The sequence below is a fragment of the Balaenoptera musculus genome, chromosome 2 (assembly GCF_009873245.2).
Source record: "Balaenoptera musculus isolate JJ_BM4_2016_0621 chromosome 2, mBalMus1.pri.v3, whole genome shotgun sequence".
Taxonomy (NCBI): Eukaryota; Metazoa; Chordata; class Mammalia; order Artiodactyla; family Balaenopteridae; genus Balaenoptera; species Balaenoptera musculus.
In genome coordinates this window covers 45313925-45337327 of record NC_045786.1, presented here as the reverse complement: position 1 = coordinate 45337327, position 23403 = coordinate 45313925, and the positions used below count along the sequence as shown (strand labels likewise).

The window sequence follows — 23403 nt, the reverse complement described above, 5'->3', positions numbered from 1 at the left end:
AGAAAAGTTCCAATGCACATTGCATCAGTCAACAGGAAACTTAGGCATTTGCAGCAACCAGATTAAAAGTGACTGAGAATTAATTAACTCCCCTTTCAAAATAAACAAATTACAAAGCACATGCAATCTACTTTTAACATCACCCCCTGGTGATAGTACAGACATCCCACCGGGAAAATGGGTGTAGAACTACATTCATTCTCTTTTCCCCCTTTCTCTTTAATGAAACTTTTAAATCACCCGAAAAGGCAACATTATTCTGACCTAGTTAGAACAAACTTTATGGATATCAGAGGACTAAACTTGGACTCTTCGTAGACACTTATTACTACCAGAAAGAGAGTAGGGATGGAAATGGAATGAATTTTCTAGTCCATGTTACATCCAGCTTATTAGAGACTGAGCATCTAGTTCTGCTCTGTAATCACATTTACTTTCATTCTTAGTTTGCATGTGCCAAAGCTCTAATATATCTACTGATAATTCTTAAGCATGTATAGAAATATTTAGATGTCTACGCACATTGCATTCTTTAGAAATTGTGCCTGAGATAAGAGATAAGCAAATAAATGCTCTTTGCATGCCTCCAAAACACATTTGCTGAAAAAGATGCTGCTTTCAAACCTTTGGATATAGTATTTCCGTCATCATTAGATAACTAAAATCCTGTGATAAGTGGACCCCAGGGATTTATGGAAGGGTAGTAAAATCCTTGTTATTTAGGCATTTCAGGAAAGAATAACAAAAGCTTAATAATAGCTAAGGTTTGCCTAACGTAAACCTTAGGAAGCACCATTCCTAAGAACTTTTGGAAGTTGTTTCTTCAAACAGTATTTTCAATCTTAAAAAAAACAAACAGAAAAAAACTAGTGTTTAAGCTAAGATGGAAACATCTGAAATAAAGTACTTTCATAATTTAGAGGCAAAATGCCTTTGAAGATTACCTATTCTTAAAACCTAAAAAACAAATCCGGGAGTCTGGAACTTGTGTCTTGTAACACAGTATCTTTCCCTCTAGCATGCTGGTCAGCTCGTTAGCTACAAAAAAAACCAAAACAAAACAAAACACTTGATATTTTTATTTTGATTACTGGCTTTTCAAATCTCTTTTCAATGAGTACTCCTCGAATCCTGAGACATTATTCAAAGCAGTCATTATGATCTTACCTAATGTCACCTTATAAATGCATGACACTCCTCATGAATTTGGTAAATTGTGCAATTTATCCATGGGAAAGTTTGGGGAAGTGTTTTATTTTCATTTGCTTAACTAAAGTCATCAAAGAGAATATTAAAAGTGGATTTTGTCAAAACTTCTTTAGAGTACTTCAACCTTGCATGCAGAATCTTGTGTTGTCATTAAGATGTGTGGCTAGGCTTTGTACTCCTGAAGATAAAGGATTATTCAATTAATCAATACGCCTGCACAGAGAAGGAGTCTGGAGGCACTGAAGTTTAGGCTGAGAATAATATTCCCATTAAACAGGGATTCATCTTTGCTTCACTTCCATACCACTTTCCTAAAACGTGCCTTTCGTGTGTGTGGCAATAAAATAAATGCATTGATTTACAAAGAAGATGGAATAAAACGAGAATGCAAATAAAGACACCTAGAAAGCCAGAGCACAAAAAATAATGACGAGAACAAAGCCATTTGATTTAAAAATGCTGAGTGGACTTTTAAGCAAATTGCAACTACTTAGGCAAAAATCACAAACTGCTCTTATTCAGGGTAGTATGGAATAAGTCTTTCGTGCCTGTCTACGGCTTGGCTTTGCTTTATGAGACACAAGCGCTTCCTCACTTGACCTTAAGAGGTTCTAGAAAAGTATCTACAACATGGCAAACATTAATATTTGGTTTTAAAAAAAGCGACTTTTGTGAACGTATATTAAAATTCCTAAAAATGATACAAATGAACTTACTTACAATACAGAAACAGACTCACAGACTTGGAAAACAAACTTATGGTTACCAAAGGGGAAACGTGGTGGGGAGGAATAAATTAGGATTTTGGGATTAACATATATACACTACTATATATAAAATAGAAAATCAACAAGGACCTACTATATAGCACAGGGAACTATACTCAATATTCTGTAGTAACCTATATGGGAAAAGAATCTGAAAAAGAATGGATATATGTATATGTATAACTGAATCACTTAGCTGTACACCTAAAACTAACACAACATTGCAAATCAACTATATTCCAAAATAAAAATTAAAAAAATAAAATAAAATTCCTATTTACATATACAGACATGCTAAACAACCTTTTGCCCCCTTGAGGATTTCAATTTTCTCCAAAGAGATCCAGGATACTAAAAAATCAAATACCTTTTTTTTGGCTTTTAAAATAGGAAGGCAAACTCTAATCTACTGTCACCTTCTCACTAATGCATTAACCTCTAGGGCTGATGTCTTGTTTTACGAGACATACCATTAAACTTTGGACAAAGACCTCTTTGGAGGCAGTTTTTCAATTCATAGACTTTGTTTCAACTTACAAGTGGGGGTGGGTGTGGGGGTCAGGAGGGGGTGTAGCAAGGCAAAGCACTCACGAATCGCTGGGCGATCTGCTTTCTCTCGCTGGGATCTGCCAAGGGGCACACACACAGATCTGAGATGGAGACTCCTGCACAGGGCGTGAGGGTGACCAGCATCCGGAGCGTCCCCAGGCAGCTCTCCAGCGGCAGCTCCAGGCAGTTGGCTTGCTTCAGTGGGAGGGCTGAGATATCCACTTTACACCTGGAAAAGTTGCAGGAATCAGAGACAGAAAAGCCATTAACGCGTGGCAGCTGCTGAACCTCCAAAGCACCTGATTTTCATTTCATCCTCCCCATGAAACCTCACGCTGCCTGGACATGGGCTGGTTGAGTGGTGAAGGTTGCAAGGGCTCCCCTGGCTGCTAACACTCCAATCCCAGCCTAACACACCCTGAATGAAGGAGAGAAAGAGATCAAGAAAAACAAAGAAAAGGCAGCATGGAGAAAGTGGCAAATGAACCGAGAAGCAGCAGATCTTTGACAAATAAGGTCTGCAGAAAAACGATGAGATCAAGAACTAGGAAGAAAAGAGTTTCCAAGTTTCAACACTATGGATGCCGGCTCTAGAAGGCTGCTCTGGGCTGCTCTTGGCTGGTCTTCTACCAGCAAAGAGAATAAGAGACATTGGTTCAAAAAAAGAAGAAAAGATAGGAGCTGTGCAAGCGGGAGAGGGTTAATGGAGAAACCATTTTCTTCTAGATTAATGCCGACTGGCGAGTTTTTATTTAAAGAAATGTGTTAAGGTGTTTTCCTAATAGGCATAGTTCCACAGGATTTCCCCAGGTGGGCTTCTGTTAGACAAATGGAGCGTGAAGTGCTACTGATTGATCCCATTTCGGCAGCACTGCCAGAAAAGGCTGCACCCATCTGCTATCAATTGCATGTTTTCCGCCTCTTAACAGTCAATGTTCTGGCGATGTTGAAAACCTCAAATGCATTTAAATACAGAAGCAAACACCCATAAGGGGGGGCTGAGGTGCTAAGCCATTTATTTGCTTTAACACGAAAAGTCTGGGATTGCCTGGACCACACTTGCTTTGTTTATGTGCAGGTAGGTGAGGTAGGCAGGGCTGAGTAGAGTGAGAGAGGGTAGTGTGTGTTCTTCATTCTCATTTGCCATCTCTAGTTTTTGAATAAGATGACTATTCAAAACGTTATTAAAAAATGGAAGCACGGCCTCAGAATGTCTGACAGGAATGGATTCTTACCCTTAATCATCAATGGACTTTGTAAGTTTGCAGATAATAGGAAATAGGTAAACTTACTTTATATATAAAGCAACGACAATTTTGAGCCACATGGATATGGAAAAAGTTCCAGTTTAATAAATTTAAAAGAAAGCTTGCAATCCCTTCCCCCAGAAATATCAATATTAAAGGTCTATACCAGCTTTTACCACAGAATAGAATTAATAGTGATATGTACCTATAAAATTAAACATATGTGGGTATTTACTTCCTAATTACCAAAAGCGATTCCAGTTACTAGAAGAGGTGGCAATTAGATCTTTTGCATGAAATTCATCATTTCTACTGGAAACACGTTAAAATATATATATATATATATATTTTAAATAACCCTCTAGGATTTGAATCAAAACAATTTTTTTTTCTGTACAATAAGGGATATTTCAAAGTTAAAGTTCACTACTGTGAAAAGAGGGGTTAGTAAATATTTTTATTTCATGAGCAAGTATGTAAATGGGGAATTAATTTTGCTTGGAAAGAAAGAAATGTCAAGTGCTTTAACTGTGCCATTTCTACAAAACTAAGTACCCGCAAATTCTGAACAAGTATAGCAGTAGTTCACCTGCTTAGGAACACTTTGCTAAGCATATTTTCCACTGTTATGTACACTTTCATTTCATAAACCTCTTTCTTACGGAAAGATGAATGATCCGAATTTGTAAGACTTTTCTCTGGTGGTCATCTTCATTAGTCCAAAGTAGCAATAACCTATTTATGACACATTCATTTTAATATCATTAATAATGGCATTTTTGTCCTTTGAAGTTTACCTTTTGGTTGTGGTGGTGGTTTTATTTATCTCCTGAACAAAGGAAAAGTTACAGGATCTCTGAGAGCAAATAATATTTGGAAGTCAAAAATGATGTATAATGAGGCAATAATAATTTTTTTCTTGGATAATTCAAAACGGACCTGACAGTAATTCTAAAAAGTCATCTAAAAAAGACTGTAAGCAATATTAGCATATTTACAATAACTTTGCACACTCTCTTCCTGACTGTCTAAAGGCACAGCTTACTTGAACAGAGCAGTTTATTAATTTAAACAAGTGTGAATCACATCCCAGATGAAATGCAAACTAAATATTGAATTTTGTCTCAGAAATTACACATGTTCACAAACTTTTCAGTCATTTCTGCCCACTGTGAAACTTTTCCACCTATCTCAGTTTTAAAGATTATTTCGATAATGAAGAAAGAAACCCTGCACAGAACATAGCCTTGCCTATTTCAGATAAAAGAGCCCCATAAACACCAGATGGGGGATTTCAGGACAAACTTAATGGATTCTACGGTCCCAGTTAACTAATGAGTGAATTCAATCAAATACTTACTTTTACTTTCTTAGTGACTTGAAAGAGCAAATTAAATTGATACATAGGCATCAGGTCAATCAAAATTAAACCTTGATCCTTCTGCACATAGATTATGACCCAGTTTCTTAGGGTCCCTGCCCCATCATATGAATTAATTGATTCTTAAAACACTGATGTCTTTAGTCTTATGAATTAATGTAAAGCTACCTTCTCCCTAGTGTTAACCACCCGCTCTAAGGATGATTTTCTATAAACTTTCTAGAACTGAACTGCTCTATCCACCTGGCTTCCCCATTCGTTTTCACATTCTGGAAGAAAGAAGGAAAGACGAGAGTAAGAAAAAATGAATCTCATAGAAAACCCTTTCCTCCAGGCCTCCCATTTTTCTCTGTTTCAATCTCAGTCCCCACGGCTTCAGCTCATCCTCACATCTGAAGGAGAACCAGAATGTTCGGGAGGTTAGCCAGAGGCTGAAGAAATATTTACATTAACCCCAAGCTAGGAACTAGCTTGTATGATCAGCAAAAGCAGTAGAAGAAAAAAAAAAAAAAAAAATTTAAGGACTTTTATTCCAGAATTTCAGAATACTTTTACCACAATACTCATTGAATCGTCTAAAGAAAGGTTAAGTATCATGTAAACTAACTGGCTTTCTTTAGGCTCAAGTAAAGGTAAATACTCTAAAATCTTTAAGATATAATCATTCTGAAATATATTCATCAAAGACATGTTTAATATAAAAAAACTTGAAAGGAGACTCTGGGCTGCTTCCTTAATTTTCTATAGGGTACCAGATTCTACCCTGAGAAAGTACTAAATAATTTGTTCCGTCTCTTCATTCTTTCTTGTTGCTACTGAAGCACTACAGAATCTGCTGTTCTTTCCCAAGGCTTTCTGTTAACTGTTTAGTTACCAGTTCCGGGAAAAGTGCAGGGTTGGCTCCTAAGAATGCCTAGGAGAAGAGATCCAGCCCAGCTTCCTGGGCAAATCAAAACTCCTCCTCCTCCTGCCTTCCTTCTTATTCTTAAAAACAATACTTGCTCACTCATTGATTCCAGAATTTTACAGGTGTTGTTATATATTCTCTTTCTCTTCCATTTTGTATCCCCTAAGTTTCTTCCCAAACTCTACCCAAATGGCAACCTTATATGAGCACTGATGAAAACTGAGCTTACTACTATGGATGCAAATTTTCTTTGAAAAATAAACTCAGTTTTCAGATATGTGGTTTAAAAGGCTCTCATAATGAATGTTCCAATTATCATTAAAAACCACACCAACATTTATAAGTGATAGGCACTAAGACCATTTTTTCTGTGAAGGGCAAGACAGTAAATATATTTTTAGTTTGTTGGCCACCTGGTCTCTGTTGCAACTACTCAACTCTCTTCTTGTAGCATGAAAGCAGTAATAGACAATGTACACAAATGAACAAGACTGTTTTCCAATAAAACTTTATTCAAAAACAAGCAGCCATCTGCATTTGGCCCATGGGCCCTAGTTTGCTGACCCCTAACCTAGAGAAATGCCAATCATTCAGCTGTGGTGAATTATAGAGATGGAAGTATTTAAAAATTTTTTCCCAGGTTGGTAGCTGACAGTACAAACACACTGATAAAGGTATCAAGAGGTACTGACCTAAGAACAATTTAAAAGAAAAAATAACTTTTAACTCACCATAGCCCACGAGACTCTGGCCAAGATATCTAAAGACATGTTTGTTAACAAAAACCGATAAAGCAATAAAAGTTATAAAACTGTTCTTCTATCTGAGGAAACAATGTGGAAAACACGTGCTCAGGGCATCCATGTAAAACACATGAGTAATGAGCACTAGCAAATTAGGTCTATTCCCGTGGCATCATGTGTGACTTCACAGGCAAGGGGATGGCCCACATTTGGGCCATCATTCAGCAGGTGCTACACGCTGGCCCTTAGGTGACCAGGAAATCCTCATTCCAAAGTCAGAACTTAGACCATTCAGTCCGAAAGAGCTCCACTACGATAACAAGCTTTGCATTAGGAACATAAAGTAGCAGAGCACTAATGCATCTGTGTCTAGCCAGGAGCCACTGTTGTTCATCTGCAGCTCATGGAATCCGATGGTTTTGTGACCTCACTCCTGCCTTCCTCTCTAGTTTGATCGCATGACATCACCCACCCTTCTCATCCCTTTCAAGTTTCTCAGAATGTGTTCTCCCTCCTCTCTAAGCCTTTGTCCATGTGGTCCCAACTTCCTGGAAAGTTCTTCCTCCTTGTCAGGCTAACCACCACTCATGTTACAGGTCTCAGCTTAGACTCTTCTTCCAGGAAGCTGCCCTTCCACCCCCAAGACGCTGCCCACAACCTAATGCCTGAGGACAGGATCCACCTCCGAACCCCCAGCACTTGGCAGGATGTCTGATACATGACGTGCTCTACATTTGTTCAATAAAATGAACGAACAAACAAATGCATCCCAGTGGCAAAATAAAATTCCAAGTCAAAAACTCCAAATTATAAAGTCAGTGTTTTTTTGGTTAACCAACTAAATATTCTGTAGTGTCTATTTCCTCCCCTACCTAAAGAAAGGGAAATAAATATATGTACTAGGTGCCTCCCAGATTGAAAGGCCTGTGGTTCTATTCACCTGGAGGAAACAAGGACTAAATTACTTTTTTTTTTTTTTTTCTCTGCAAGCTTTTTTTTTTCTCTGCATATATTAAAGCCAGCCCCTCTGGCCCACAGGCAGTTAATGTGCTGATTTAGCGTTGTTTCTGACCTCCTGTTCCTGTCTTTCTCCATTAATCCCACCGCATTTTAATGTTTTAATTCCAACACATAATTTTACCATATCAGTCAGCCAAACCTGCTTAAGTTCCACTTGCCATGATAGCTTTTAACCTCTTATTCATTACCATAATTCTATGCTTTATATTATAGACTGGTCAGCTTTTCACTTAAATGCAAGGGGAAGAAAAGGGTGCTAGAGTTTTAAAAGCTGTACATCTCAGAGGCTAAGGAAGGGGGTGAACGGGAAGAAACTGTCGGCTGCGTCATGCCTGGCTGTAAGAGCAGATCAGCGACACGGGGTGCAGACTGTCCAAAGAAATCCTCTAGCCCTGATTCTCCTCTGCACCAGAGTCACCAGTAAACCGGTAGCACGTCAGAGTCACTTTCTGAGGCACCGCGTGGGGCTGAGGATTGGCTCTGAGGCAGCCCAGTTAAAATGAGCTTGTGCATTCTCATTCTCAAGTTTCCAAACTAAATTAAGTCTAGAATATTCTGTGACAAATTAATCTCCAGAATCACAGGGAAATGTAAAATATACTTTAAGAAAATGATACGATCATGTTGAAATGGCACAGGTTGACAAGGGGGTTAATCTGTATTTCTACTCTTGCCATTTTGTTTAAAAGTTGGGGCAGGTTATATTTAGCTTTATTTCTTACTCCTCCCTAAGAATTCTCTGTCTCTAGACCACTGATGCACTCAAAAGAGTGGCTTTTTTTGGTCCATGAACAAACAGCTGAGTTAGTAGGCACCCTGGTCTGGGAGGGGTGTTGGATTTGCCCAAGCACCTTCATCTCACCAGCCCTGACTTCCTCAGGAGTTACCTGTGGCTCAGTGGAAGCCCACAGGTGCACCATGACACAAGGGATTTCAGAAAGTTCCCCGTGACTCAGGAGAGCCTAGGGGAGGCTGGCTACCGGGCGGGGGTGGGCCATGCCTGAACCATCACCAAGCTAGCAAGCCACCAATGCCAACGTGATTTCTCTTCACATGACTGACCACTACTCCAGCTTTCTGTCCACAGCTACAAAACCCAGTATTGTTCAGGCTAATCGACACTGCTCAGATCTCCAGTCAACGAATGTCCTTCCCACCATGTCCTAGAAGACAGTGACGGCTCACTTCTACCAAAAAATATAAAAAATGTCTCTCCTGTTTTGAAGAAACAAAAATATGCTGAATTTTAACTAGTGTTTCAGTTACTTAAATGACAGAATTTTAGTTGCAAATGTTGTGGGGATCTATAGTTACCATCCAGAAAAAAAATCTCAAAATTAATAGGAATAATAATAGCTACCAACAAGAGACATTGTTGCCAATTGCCATGATGACCTGCAAATTGGTGGAAAACCCCATTACACAAATAGAAAACCACAAGGAAAGTCACTGCCCAAGGTCACGCAGCTAGCAAACGCTGTGGTTACAAGCCAGCCCAGGAAGTACAACTCAAAGGCTGGTGTTCCTTCCCTCACATCAAACTGCCTGGCAGAGGACTTTCTTAGGCCATGCAGAACTTTAAATTACTAGCATCAAGGTGTTATCTAAACACAAAATATGAGACAGGTCTGAGGACAGTTATGACTCATTCAACATTGTCAAAGACGCTTCTCATGCAAAAAGGTATTTCCCAACAGTTGGGAGAAAAAATAACTGAGCCTTAGAATTACAACAAAGAACAGGAAAACAGTAAGTGAACATTTTTAAATAAGAAGGAACAGTAAGTAACAGGTCTGTGATACGCATATGCCAGCACAATCTCTCTTTTAACTCTGACAAGAAGTATGTATTTCAGGGTAAGTCTCACCCCACCTGGAAGTTCACTCAGGGTAATGCTGTGTAGCCAACTCCCAAGAGATACTTTTGTTATCTTTTGTACCTTAGGAGAGGAAAAAGGAAAAGGATACCAAAAAAAAAAAAAATCCTTTAAAATCCATGAAAAGGAAGGACAGAATGACCACTGGGGCAGGTATACGTCTAAGTTACAAACAGGAAATAGCTCAAATAATAAATGAAGACCCAAATGACAAAACATGGCATAAGAGGGACATCTCCAATTATTCTTTGTGTCTGTAAAGAAAGTTAACACTCATTTGGAAAAGCGTTTCCTATTATGTGAAGGAAACATAACAGCACAATGACATGCAGAATGAAAGGCCATTATTTTCTGCACCTACTAAAATAACACGCTGGCCATCCATCACTGGGGGCCCAAATTCCCACCATTCAGATAACGCTTTGGGACACAGAGTTCTCTGCATTTGTGCATTTACGTGACTTATTCCTGCTCTGCTGGCTAGCACAAAGTTTCTGATCCTCCTACCATGGGTGTTGGCAGGGCACTGGGGTGTCACAGTGGTGGCCAGGGTGGGAGACACTGGGAAGACTCTGAGGTGTCTCAGTTACCCCATGGTGTAGGGGGGTGGTGGTTGGGGGGAGACTAGTAAGGCATCTGACAGGCAAAATCTGTGAAATGATTGACCACAGGAAGACCTCTCTCCTGGGCTGGAGAGTGTGACATGACCTAGTTTGGTACCCAAAAACACAAACCTGGCCCTGGAGTTCTCCAAGGAAGCACGGCTACTACCTGCTAGAGCAGCACAGAGCTGGGGACGAGAGGGCTGTGCAAAGCAATGTAACCAGGGCCACGACACGTGCAGGGAAAAGCACCCATGTCTCAGTCCGTGGCAGTGCTGCTCTCCTAGCAGGTGTTTGGACATGTGTGCATGAGCTGTCAGTGTGTGTGTGTGTGTGTGTCTTCCACAGGATAATTGGGGAATGTTGCTGGCATCAGGTGGGTGAGAGCCAGGTTTATTAGGCACCTGGAACATGCCCGGCCGTCCCATGAGACAAGGTGCCTCTGCTGAGAAGCTTGGGCCTCCAAACTCCCACCTGTCTATCTCAGGAGGAGCCACTGAGGTGGGACAGGGTAACAGCAGCAAAAAGAGCTGACGTTCCGTGCACCAGGCTCCGCTAAGTGTTTTACAAAGAAAAAGCACTGCATCATGTATCGGGTTAGCTGGGGCTCATCCCATTTCTGCCCCTAAATTCCTTGCTGATGGAAAAACATGACTTCTCTGGGCCTCTGGACTTCCTCATCTATAAAATGAAGGCGTTCTACTGGATGAGTGTTTTCAATCTTTCATTGTCAGCAGTAAACTCTTCCCTCGAATGGAGCTCTACCAATGTAGAGCACAGGTAAAAGTGGAGATGCTCTGGTTTCAGGAGACCCCCGTTCTCCAAGGGTGACCCCAAGGCATCTTCCTGAACCCAGGGTTCCAGAGAACTTGGTTTGAAAAAGACCACAAACAGCTGTTGAGAGCCCTTTAAATGCTTCTTACTTAGGATTGGTGGACAAATTGTATGTATATGGGCTGAACAAAAGGCAGTGGTTTGGTGGGAAAAACTTGGTCTTTGAAAACACAGAATCCTGACTCTCGCACTCGCTGCTCTGAAGTCTACAGCGAAGATGTCTGCAAACCTCTTGCACTCCATTTCCTCATCTATAAAACAAAAATAATACCGCGAACTTGCAGGGCTATCAGAAAGATCAGAGATGTATGCTTCCACCAGCATCTCCTTCGTGCTTAAACTGGAGCAGCCACAGTGCAGGCACAATTGCATTTAACTATATTCTTACTACAATCCTATAAGGAAGCTATAGTACTTACAGTATTTTTCGTTATGTACGAGTGAGCCCCTCAATTAAGTTGGGAAGGTCCAAAGTAAAGAAATAAAACAAATCTGGCCTCAATAGATTTCATTATGATTTGCCACAAAGTTCATCAAGGACACCGAAAAGTTTCCATCAATCTGGGACACCTAGCTTCACAGTGTTACTAAATTATATGGTATTTCACTAAGTAGCAAAACCCAAATCATAGGGTGCATTGGACATTTATACCAACATTTCCCAAAGAGTCTGAGATGGTACATTATCTTTCTTTAGAGAATTCCTGGCACATACAATTTTCTTCTGTTGTAATCAATACTAAATTAAAAAATTGAAAAAACTTTCCCCAGGTTAGGGTCCAGCTAACTTATGGCTCCTTGGGGGGTGGGGATATGAGGTTTTATTCTAAGCTCAAACAGATAAAGATATTCCCTCAGACCAGCCTCATGTAGACACATCTCCCACCGTTTAGAAAGCAGAGCAGACTCACGTGCCCAGACGTTCCTCGTGCTTTTTGCTGTCCTTTCCCCACACTTCAATGTCCAAAATGCCCATCCTGTCAGAGAAGTAGTGAAAGTCAAACTGTTCCTGCCACTGCGGATTTGCACTCTTACACAGTGTCTAGAAAACATGCAGTTATAATATTTATTTTCTTAAAATGGCATTCATTGCTACAGCAACTACACATTCATTTCATTTCTTAAACAGCAGGAGATCATAATTATGGTTACGATTGCTCTTATAAAGTTAAACTTTTCTTTTTGGAAACGAAAGGGACTTCAAGGTTTCGGGAATTGGCAAAACATCATACTCTTTTAGCTGACTCCCCAGATTCACTAATTTATCCACCAAATTTGGAGAAACACTGTTATCCCAAAAGAAACCATAAATTTTATATATATAAAATACATACTTTTGATATATATATATTTATTATATAATATTTATTACACACACACAATAATGACTATTGAGATATGCTCTCTATACAATATTATATCTCAGTAGACATTTTACAGTTGTTCTCTCTTACAAAAGATACTACTAATTGGTTAATCAAATGGAAGTAACACTTTTATTGGCACATCCATTCAGCGCTGGCTTAAGAACTATGTGAATTAACAGTCTGGGGTCTTAATTAACATCTGTCAGATGCATTACATGAGAAACCCGTAACCTGTAGGCCGCTGCCTATTTTTAAATCCAAGTTTACTGAATCCAGTCACTAGAATGAGAGGAAGACTATGAAATTCCACTGCAGCCAAACCTAAAGATTAACAAACATGGTCTGAAAACTCCACAAGTGTTCCTGTGTTCTCCGAGAGTGATTTCAAATTGCTTGTGTGTTTGATTCATGGGCAGGACTTTCATTTTTGTTTCATTTACACAGAGATTCAATTTGTGAATAAAAAGTGAGCAAAAACGCAGGCCACTAAGAATCAGGACCTCAGGGCCAACTATTAAATCCTGGGGCCAAGAATCCCTGTGTGAGAAAACAGGGACTGCTCAGACCTCAGCTGCAGCCAACATCACGTGACATCATTTACGCTGTTTTTCATCATCATTGGGCTTAAATATAGCAGATCACAGCATTTTGAAACCATGAAGAAAAAAAAAAAACCTATTAGACCACAAATTAAGTGCAATATTCCCCAAGGGGGAACGTAGCAGATACTGGACTAATTCTACACTTCACCTTAGTCTAAAAGGGTACGTGTGCTTAGTGATGAATAATTTTTCTATAAATCCTTACCCTGACCCTGGATCGTTACAGGAATCTTCGTGGAGAGCTTTGGTCATCCTGGATATACTCACTGTGAAGTACAGCCTAAAACTGCCTGGTTAAAATAATTATCTGTATATTTCTGCTGTAACTTGTCTTCAATTTTTTGCATGTCTTATAATAAACGATTCTTAAGTATGAGCTTCAATCCTCTACTCCTTGTGCTAGAGTAAATGACATTTCATATTTGATTTTGCACTGAAAATTGTGCAGCAGAGAAAACCTCTTGCCCCCCTAAATCATTTTCTAACTAGTCTGCTTCAGTTAAGTCCTCTACCCTAGAAAGCCCAAACTGCAAATATCCTCAGGCATATTTTCAAAATCTTCCACTGATGTTTTTCTTCCTATGTGGCTTTTGGCAAATGACTTAACTTTCAAGTACCCTAGTTCCCTCAATCCATAAAACATAGGAAATATTTCTGTCTGACAGTTATGTAAAACTAATTAATTACCATGGTTTGGAGACTAGTGTTTTTGAAATAAAAACCACACCAAATTACTGAGATTAAAAATTAAATGGAAGTTGGATCAGTAGAATAAGATGATTGATTTTTAAAGACGGCTAAAAAAAGCCATTACCTTTGGTCAAAACAAATCACTTTTAATACTTTTTAGATAGTTTAAAAAATCACAGCAAAAAAAACCCCAGCAGCACTAGATGTCTATTTTTAGTGTTCATACCAACAAGTTAGAGAAAGCCCAGAGTACATAATTTTGAAAACATGTTTAGTTAACTCAAATATTTTAATCCAACTATAACATAGTATACCATTTTATTTTTATACGATTTTGAACGCATTTAGTAATCCTTTTCCCTCATTCTCTGAAACATAGTTTGCTTATTTTCAAAACAAAAATAAGCCATGCATTCAAATCTATTACTTAATAAGCTTTCTCTAGCTCCAGTTTAGTATATTAAAATAGATTATACTAAGCAATCAAATACCCATATTAATAGACTGCACCTATACAATTATTTTGTTTTCTGGGATGCTCCTAATACAGTTAGGAGGGTTAAAAATAAATTCTGTTCCTGCAAAGTTTAGAGTGGGAAAACATTTTTTTTCCATTGTTTTAATCTTAAAGATATTGTTCTTCTTAAGGAACTGACAGAACTTACCTTACTTTTATACCTCTGATCTCCCAGTTTTAACTGGACAAACATCGCTGTCATGCTTCCTCCTGAGACATTCTTTCCTTCCAACAAAGTTATACTTATAATCCCGTTCCAGAGTTGGTTCTTTTTCAAGGACTCTGAGAGCCGGAGGTTGCGTATCAAAGAGGGCTAAAGCAAAAAATAAAGATAACATACAAACTTGCTGATAATTCTTGAGTGTGACTTTGGTGATCAGAGGAATTCCAGCTTTCAATATTTGATTAGAAATAGCACTCCCTGCCTGGTAAAAGTGTTAATATTCTTCACTGGCTTTGCAAACCTGCAATCACAGTTATGTGACTTCCTTCTCAAGCACTGGACTTGAAACATATAGCAAAGCATGAATTCGAACAACACTTGCATTTGGCACTGGCCTGTACTCCCACCTAGATGTGCTCTTTGGTAGGAATCCTTCAGCTGGGCCTTTGGCTATTTTAATAGTAGGAAGGGAAGAAAGGCATTCTGGGAAACAGAGATATAAGAACCAGGCATTGCTTTTCAGGGAAACAAAATACCTCTGGGCATTTAGAAATTATGGTTTTGAATTTATCCTTCACACTTGAATCTGTCCCCACTTCCCTTTATTCCTTGGGCTACAACTAAAAAGCCTAACACCACCGTGAGATTCACAACTCCTGATATAGCCCGTAATCGGCTAGCCAGCCAGATGAGCTTTGCAGAGGGCTGCATAAAGAACACTGCCCCATGGCTGGGACCCAGTAGGGGTTCAGTAACTTGTTACCTTATTTTTTTTTCCTTTTCTACATTGTATTACTCACACACACCTTAAACAGAATATAGAAAAAGGCAAATATCCCTTATTATTAAATTATAAAGAGGCCACGCACACTTTATTTTTAATTTCCATTATGTAAATTTTCGAACACACACAAAGATAGAACAACAAACCTCCATGTGCTTATTCATCAGATTCGACATTTTGTCAACCTTATTTCACCTATCCCTTCACTATTTTTTTTTTCCTGCCTGAAATATTTGAAAGCAAAATCCTTGTTTGTTTTTACTTAAGCACCATGCCATGATCACACTCAACACAAGTAACCATGATTCCTTTAATACTGTTAAATGCCCTGAAGGTCTCAACAGTGTCTTTTTATGGTTAGTTTGTTTGAGTGAGGATCCCCGACACGATCTGCAGGCTGCATTCAGTTGGCGGAGTTCATTCACGTTCTCCGTTCAATAAGTGAAATGGCACGAGTGTGGACGGCTTGATTTGAGGGAGAAATAAATGGGCTGAAGAAGGTAGATGGTGTCGAGTATCATAGTAAAGCAATGAATTTCTAACACTATATATTCATTCCTGTCATCTGCTCACTCTATCTTCGAGATCATTTAGGCATCAATTTGCTCGGTTTGATGACCAGTTAGTCACAATTTATCACAACAAACGGTATGTCAGTGCCATGTTAATTACACGCCAGCTTACCTCATCCAACACAGGTCACTCCACCACCCTTAATAAATGATGCAATAATGCCAAGTGTTTGGATCATTTTATGATTTCCTTCAACAAAATACTTTTAAGGAAATCTGTACTCCCAACTTCATATCTGTGTTGCTTTTCTCTTGAAATTGGAATTCACACACATACACGCACACACACAAATGCACACACACACACACACAAGTGCACACACACGCACAGGGGTTTGGAGGTGCTGAAACAGAGCAGGAAAGGGAGATGGGAAAATAAGTAATTTTTTTAAAAAAGAAAAAAACCCTCTCCTTTGGAAAACATGAACAATTCTTTCTCTAACTTCTATTTGCAGTTGGGTTGTGGACAGAATATATTCAATAATGAAGGTTTATGAAATAAAGTTAAGTAATTTTATATTTGCTAAAAACAATGCACACCATCACAATATATAGACAAATACATATATAAATATGTATATAATCTATATGTGTGCATACAGATGTAGATACACTTAATACATTCTCTAGCTTAGTAAGCACACGGGCTGAAAATTTCTATCTTTAAAAAGAAAATGAGATTTTGATTCATATATCCTGCTGCACTTTCCTTTTTTATGTTTTTTTCTTCTTAAAGTTCGACTTGCCAACCAACAAGCTGAAGCATGACCTGTCCCATGGCTATGCTTCAAAGTTCCGACAGATATATTCCTCCCTAAACACTGCAACTATTTCAAAATCCTTTTTATAAAGAAGGGAGTAATGTCCACAAGGGATCAAAGGGCATCCTACAGTCTGGCAATTGCCTAAGAAAAATGGCAGTGCTTCCATGAAATATGCCCTAAAATAATTTTGCGGCTTGGTATGTCCTAATTTCAAATTGGATGTTTATCTTGGAAAGGCTTCTAACTTGTCCATAAAACAGCCCCACTTAGCTCTATGAGCTCTGTGAAAATGGAATCCAAAGCTGGTTATTAAGGGGGCCCAGAGATAGGTTCCATATGGCGGAACAGCATGGGAGGGCAAGGCAAAAGGCCTACATCAGGCCCGGCTTGGCTGGAGCTCCTGATCTATCCACGGACACTCGTTGCATTACACTCTAACATCTGGATTATTGCTTGCAATGTCCCTGGGAAATATCCACTTTCCATCAAAGCCTTTATCTATCTCAGTCGGACTTTGAACATTTTAGTATTTAACACAGTCATGTTTGATGTGATGGACTTGCTCTTTGCTGTCCAAGATTTTTTTTTTTTTCCTTACTAAAAGCGGGGTAGGAAAAGAGACGTATTTGTTGCACAGTTCACAGATAGAAAAGGACACAGGACCACTATTCTACTTATTTCACCCTAAGTATTTCTGCAAAGCCCACTATAAGGTTATGTCCAAAAAAATGTTTCATTTGCAAGCGATGCAGTCTAGGATATGAGTATGAGTTTTAAGACGTTTCTTAACTACTTTCGCATTTCTCTTCCACCTTTGAGACTTGTGATGAGGCTTAAGAGCAGGGTCTGTGGTTGTGGGCGGCATCCGGCCCATCCCATGTGTGCTCTCATGCAGACCTGGGCTATCCAAATCTTTTGTGCTCCTCAAATGCTCCCTTTCTCCCCACCATAAATCGACTCCTCTGCACTCACTCTGTTAGTTCAATAGCTCAGGTTTTCATGACTGTGCCCGAGCCCTATATGTGAAATTTGTCATCTTAATGCAGTTTGGAATGTGAAAGGAGAGAAGGAAATGACCCATCAAAAGGAGAAACCCACCCCACCTGAGCTGAAACAAACACCAGGAGATAGAGCAAAGCTTCTGGGTCCCGACCCTAATTTCTCAGCAGACATAATGGATAAAATATAGTACATCAGGGTTTTGTTATTTTTCTCCTTCCTCCCAGAGGGTCAGAACCTTTTACTATTTCTATGTGGATTCATTCATAGGCTCTCTTCCTTGGCCCTCACCCCACCAAATCCACACCCAGAAAAAGTGACTTTCTTTTGAAACATGCAACTTAGTTATGACTAGTGAAAACAAGGTGTGATATTTAACTTAGAAACATATTAGCTTTTGTAAAAATGAAACAGATTCCAAAACATTAATATACTTCCAGGTCACGAAAATTTCACAGGAAGGAAGGGAAGAAAGGGAGAAAGACTGAAAGTATAGGCTTTGGAGCATCTGCTCACTTCCAACAGGTGCAGAATTCTCAGGAGTTTTTGATCTAGGAATAGACTCTCAAAACAGTGAATAGATTTTCCTTCCTGGAACATAAAAAACAGATTGTAGCTTGGCGACATGCATTATTTGAGGATTTTGGCCAAGCAGCATGCTGTGAAGACAGCAATGTGGACTCCAGTACCCCGATTCCTGGCGTGGCTACAAAGGAAACCCTGGGATAGTGGACATGTCAGCTCGATGCCTCCTGTCCGTCCCAAGGCAGGAAGAATAGCGGAGAGGTCAGGAGTAAAGAAGGATCCTGATAGGACGGCACAGAGTCCAGGAGCTGGGGCCATAGCCTGCAGTTATCAAAAGCAAAGCAATGTTATATTCAGTGATGCCACAGTCCATAACTAACTATGCCGACCAATACCACAGGGTAACAATTCAAAGCACTCCCTTGGGTGACAAAAAACACCAAAACGTTAAAAAAAATTAAAATTAAAAATAGGGGCGGGACTTCCCTGGTGGTCCAGTGGTTGAGGCTCCGTGCTCCCAATGCAGGGGCCCCGGGTTTGATCCCTGGGCAGGGAACTAGATCCCACATGCATGCCACAACTGAGAGTCTGCATGCTGCAACTAAGACCTGGTGCAGCAAAATAAATTCATAAATAAATATTAAAAAAAAAATAGGGGCATTGAGAAAATGTTTTTACAAGATTTTTGTACTAGGCCTACCTTACTGGTGCCAATTACTGTATGGGTACCTTTTATATCATCTCAGTGATGGAGATTTAAAAGTATGTGTTCCGATGTTGCCAATCCATCTTATTTTGACTCTCATTAATTATTTTTCCTGAGTCATTGTGAGAAAGGAGGGAGTCAAGGAGACAAATGCATGAAAAAAAAAAAAAAAGGAACTAACTTTGTAAGCAAAATGAGGAGTAAAGCAAGATTCCAACTATGTTGGCAATGCTTAGAAAAACTAAGGGAGAACATTCAGTCTATAAAAGGTTTCCCTGAAATATTCCTTCCAAGCTTTTTCAACATGTAAAACTACTGCTCATTGTCAACAGCTTTTATAGCATGACATGAGAAGCTCCATACATTCATGCAACAGGCTTCCAGAAAGCTGCTACTCGACAGCTCCTTATATCATCTGAAGAGAACCCTGTAGGCATAAATTCTCCTAGAACTACACAAACATTTTTGCATAGGATATAAAGGAAGCCTTTTAAATTTCCCACAGGGGCATGGACATGAAAGATGAGATTTATATTTATAGATGAAAACTATTTCACAGTCCCAAGGATATGAATAATCTGTATGCACAGACATTAGCTATAAAAGGATTATATTATTTTTTTAATTAAAAGGGAATATCCTCACTCAATGTTTGAACTTAAAAATAAAAATTAGACTAAGAGAAGATTTTTAAAAATTGATAAAGTCCATAAATACCCAATGATTCTCAGGGTTCTGGACTGAGGGGGGAAAAAAATGAAGGCCATGAGATTCAACAAGATTTTCCTTTTTGCCCTGACCTCTAGGAAGCTCAATATTAAATGCTGGGCTCATATATATGATAATATTCATCAACTAGTATCTCTTGATTCACATGTGTCATCCCACAGGCCTTCATTTCTGTGTTCCATATTTCTATGTCTCTCCTTCACTTAAAATAGGTCAAGGGCACCCCTATACGAGACTGGGACTAGGGTGAGGCAAGTGAGGCATTCGGGGTGAAACATTTAAGGAGGTGCTCATTCTCAGGCTTCTGCAAGCGCAGGGCTGGCCCCTGAGCCCGAGTGCCTTCTCATGTTTTACACACCAGGCACCTCACCTGCCTCACCCTAATCCCAGCCAAACCTAAGATTTAGCAGTGCTCCCCACTGCTCTACAAGGCCTGCCCCTCTTACATCCCTGGCTTTGCCTCCTACTTTCCCTAGCATCCCACGCCATACCCTAGTCCTCACCAGTGGCTCTCAAACATCACTATGCTCCCGAATCACCTGGAAGGCTTGCTAAAAGATGGCTGGGCCCCATTTCCAGAGTTTCTGATCTGAGAGGCCTGAAATGGAGGCCCAACATCCACATTTCAGAAAATGTCCACGTGACGCTGATGGTGTTGGCCCAGGGGCTCCCGTTTGGAACTGATAACAAAGAATTCGGAGCACTTGCCATGCACCACATTATTTTATAAATGTCCTGTCTCAGTTCACTTTCTCCTCCTTCTCATCTGGTGAGATCTACTCCAGCTTTCTCGGTCCCCAGCCTTCAATCCACCCCACCCACCTGTAAAGCCAAGATAAGGGCCTAGTCTCTGAATACTCCCACCTCCTTACTCTCATCTCTCCTAATCCCTCATCAGTTATGATGGCCAACTCTTGTCTCCGAATTCTCAGGACAGCGCTCCTGACAATATAGTATGTGCTCAGTGAGAGGCTTTTTTTTTTTTTTTTTTGGCCAAAACTGAATCTAATGTCACTGAGAGGAGAGATCTGATGCCAAGTTTACGAAGGAAGTGGCTCTGTTCTTCTGGGCTGGAGACACACAAGGTTTGAGAGTTCTAACAGATCCAAGGTCTTACCTGAGCATGACTGAAGCCCACAGAAATCAGGAAAGCCTCTAGAAACCATTCTGCTCAGGGTAATGCTGACCTAGACTTCATAACAAGGCAGTAGAAGCATCGGGGTTAAGATATTTAGAAGTGTGCCCGTGCAGTGTCACTTCTAGATAGATAGGCAGGCAGGTACGTAGGTAGGTAGGTAGGTAGAAAGAGAGATAGGCATATAGAGAGACAGACAAATAAATTAGGTAGATATGTAGATGAGCAGATAGAGATAGATAGGTATATGGATGTATATGGCTGTTTGGGGTATACCATTCTCCAATCCTTCAAATTTAACCAAGAAAACAAAAAAGTAAAAGGTATTACTAAGGGTGGGCACTTGAGTTAAGAATGTGTCAAAATGGGGGCTTCCCTGGTGGCGCAGTGGTTGAGAGTCTGCCTGCTAATGCAGGGGACACGGGTTCGAGCCCTGGTCTGGGAGGATCCCACATGCCGCGGAGCAACTGGGCCCGTGAGCCACAACTACTGAGCCTGCGCGTCTGGAGCCTGTGCCCCGCAACGGGAGGGGCCGCGATAGTGAAAGGCCCGCGCACCGCGATGAAGAGTGGCCCCCGCTCGCCGCAACTAGAGAAAGCCCGTACACAGAAACGAAGACCCAACACAGCCAAAAATAAATAATAAATAAATAAATAAAGTAGCTATAAAATAAAAAAAAAAAAAAAAAAGAATGTGTCAAAATGAAGAAGAACCAAACAAACAAAAAGCATTCTATTAATTGGGAAAGTGGTCCAGGCACAATACTCTCACTTTAGTTCTACAAATGGACCACACTTCTTACAAGGGGTTTTGCTTGTGCTACTTCCTGGGCTCATAGTGAAATAAGAGACATGGGTTCACCTAGAGAAAGGTACAGTGACAGAGGGCATTTACCAGTAAGGTGGGAGGAGTGGCATCTCTTCCAGTTTGAGCAGCTTCTTCTCAACCCAAAACTATATGACAGACAAAACAATCACCCAGTCTTCCTCCTGGTTCTTACCTGGGCTCTGGTCACAAAGCACGTCATGATATGTAGCTGGATAGATAGGTAGATGATAGATAGATAGACAGATAGACAGATAGATAGGCAGACAGACAGACAGAAAGAGCTTCCCTCCAAATTGTTTGACTGTCCTCTTTCAATTTAAGTTCCTCCACATTAAACTAGCCTTGTGACAAGATACCCTTCAGGAGCTAAATATGTTAAAACCACACTTTTAAAGCCACTGGAGTCCCAGCCCTGCAAAGTGCTTCAACCTGCAATGAGGTCTTCAGTGAACCCATCTTGGCCCACGTGTTAGAAGCAAAATTGACAAGGTCAACCTGTATAACTGAATCAAAGGCAAAAGCACAACCACAATAATTTGCTGAGACTTCCCAGACTTCACTCATTTGGCCAGACAGCTAACCCACAGACACAGCCACCCCTGGGGCAGCAGCCTATGGGAGGGGTCACAACTGACAAAGATGCCACGTCACCCCCTGGCAAGAGAGCATATAGTCACAAGACCCAACCAGCATCCCATCCCAGGGGGCTGCTGGGCGATGAGTCTGAGGATGGCACACTTCTAAAAGCCCAAGTGGACAAACCAGCAGAGAAAGGAGGCGCTGGCCCATGCAACAGGCAGCTCTCCGGGTTGAAGACCAACCTCAGCAAAACACTGCTACTACTAGCTCCACCTTTCTGAGACTGCCTACCTGCTCTGAGTCCTAGATGTCAGAGAGCTAGAAACAGAGGGGCAGACAGAGCCCAAGGGAAAAAGAGAAAGTGGAAAAGGGGAAAGAAGACAAGGAGGACATAACCTAAATTCAGGCAGAACCCTCACCATGTAATTCATGACTCTTACCAAGTCATGACACTGAAATAAAGTATCCATAAAAGCCGAAAGCAAGAGCGTGGCCCCTATATTTTGTCAGGGAATACAATGGGAAAAGAGAACCATTCCAGGTACTACGAACAGAGGGAACATAATGCGGAGAACAGGTGATGGAAAAGCTGAGACGCCAAATAGAGTATATCGAGAAAAGTTAAGGTCAGTGACAGGAGGAAGAAGCCAGCACTCTTAGGCTGGAGTGAGGGCGGGGCGGGCGGACTTTCTGTAAAGTTCCAGGTAGTAAGAATTAGGGTCTGCCCCAAGTACTCAACTCTGCCATGTCAGCCAGAGGCAGTGCATACGCAAATGAGTGCATGAGTGCAGCTGCGCTCCGATCAAACTTTATCTGCAGAAGCAGACACAGGGCTGAATTTTGCACTCAGGCTGAAGTTCAATGACCCCTGGGCTAGAGAGAGAAAAAGAGTAAATGCTAGGATCAGGGTACAGAAAAAAAATGTTGCACTAGGTACAGGGATATCTTTTACCTTAAATGGCTGACACATAATTGCATAAAACAATGGGTCAGAAGAGGGGCCATGTGAGAATAAATACTTATCTCAGTGCAAATTATCTAAAATAAAGAAAGTCCATAACTAAAAAGGCACCGTGGTCACTCATAATACAGTCCCAAATGAAAGGGCAAGGGTGTGGTGTGTATATATACAGATTTTCTGAATACAATCAGTGACCCATCAATTCCATATTTTATCATCATGTTTTTATCCCATTAGACTATTTGATGTAAGAGAAGTAACTGCTGTTAATTTTCTATCTCTGTAACTGTGACATACATTAGAAAGTGAGAAGTAAGGTTGGGAAACAGATCTATTCACAGAAAAGA

The 23403-nt window shown here is 40.3% G+C and overlaps 1 protein-coding gene across 10 annotated transcripts in view; it reads right to left on the bottom strand.

The window, feature by feature from the left end:
- The window catches only part of MCTP2 (multiple C2 and transmembrane domain containing 2), a 257535-nt gene that overhangs the window by 116439 nt on the left and 117693 nt on the right, over positions 1–23403 (bottom strand). For 9 of the 10 annotated variants that reach the window (XR_005018816.1, XM_036843935.1, XM_036843934.1 and 6 more), the window contains 3 exons: positions 14460–14624; positions 12047–12177; positions 2568–2754 (listed from right to left, as the gene is read on the bottom strand). Coding sequence is in view for 9 of the 10 variants with exons in the window: in XM_036843935.1 (XP_036699830.1) it covers positions 2568–2754; positions 12047–12177; positions 14460–14624 (483 nt within the window). In the remaining variant the exon portion in view is untranslated. Of the gene's footprint in view, positions 1–2567; positions 2755–12046; positions 12178–14459; positions 14625–23403 lie in introns of those variants that run through there. The other variant, XM_036843941.1, reaches the window with a different exon arrangement.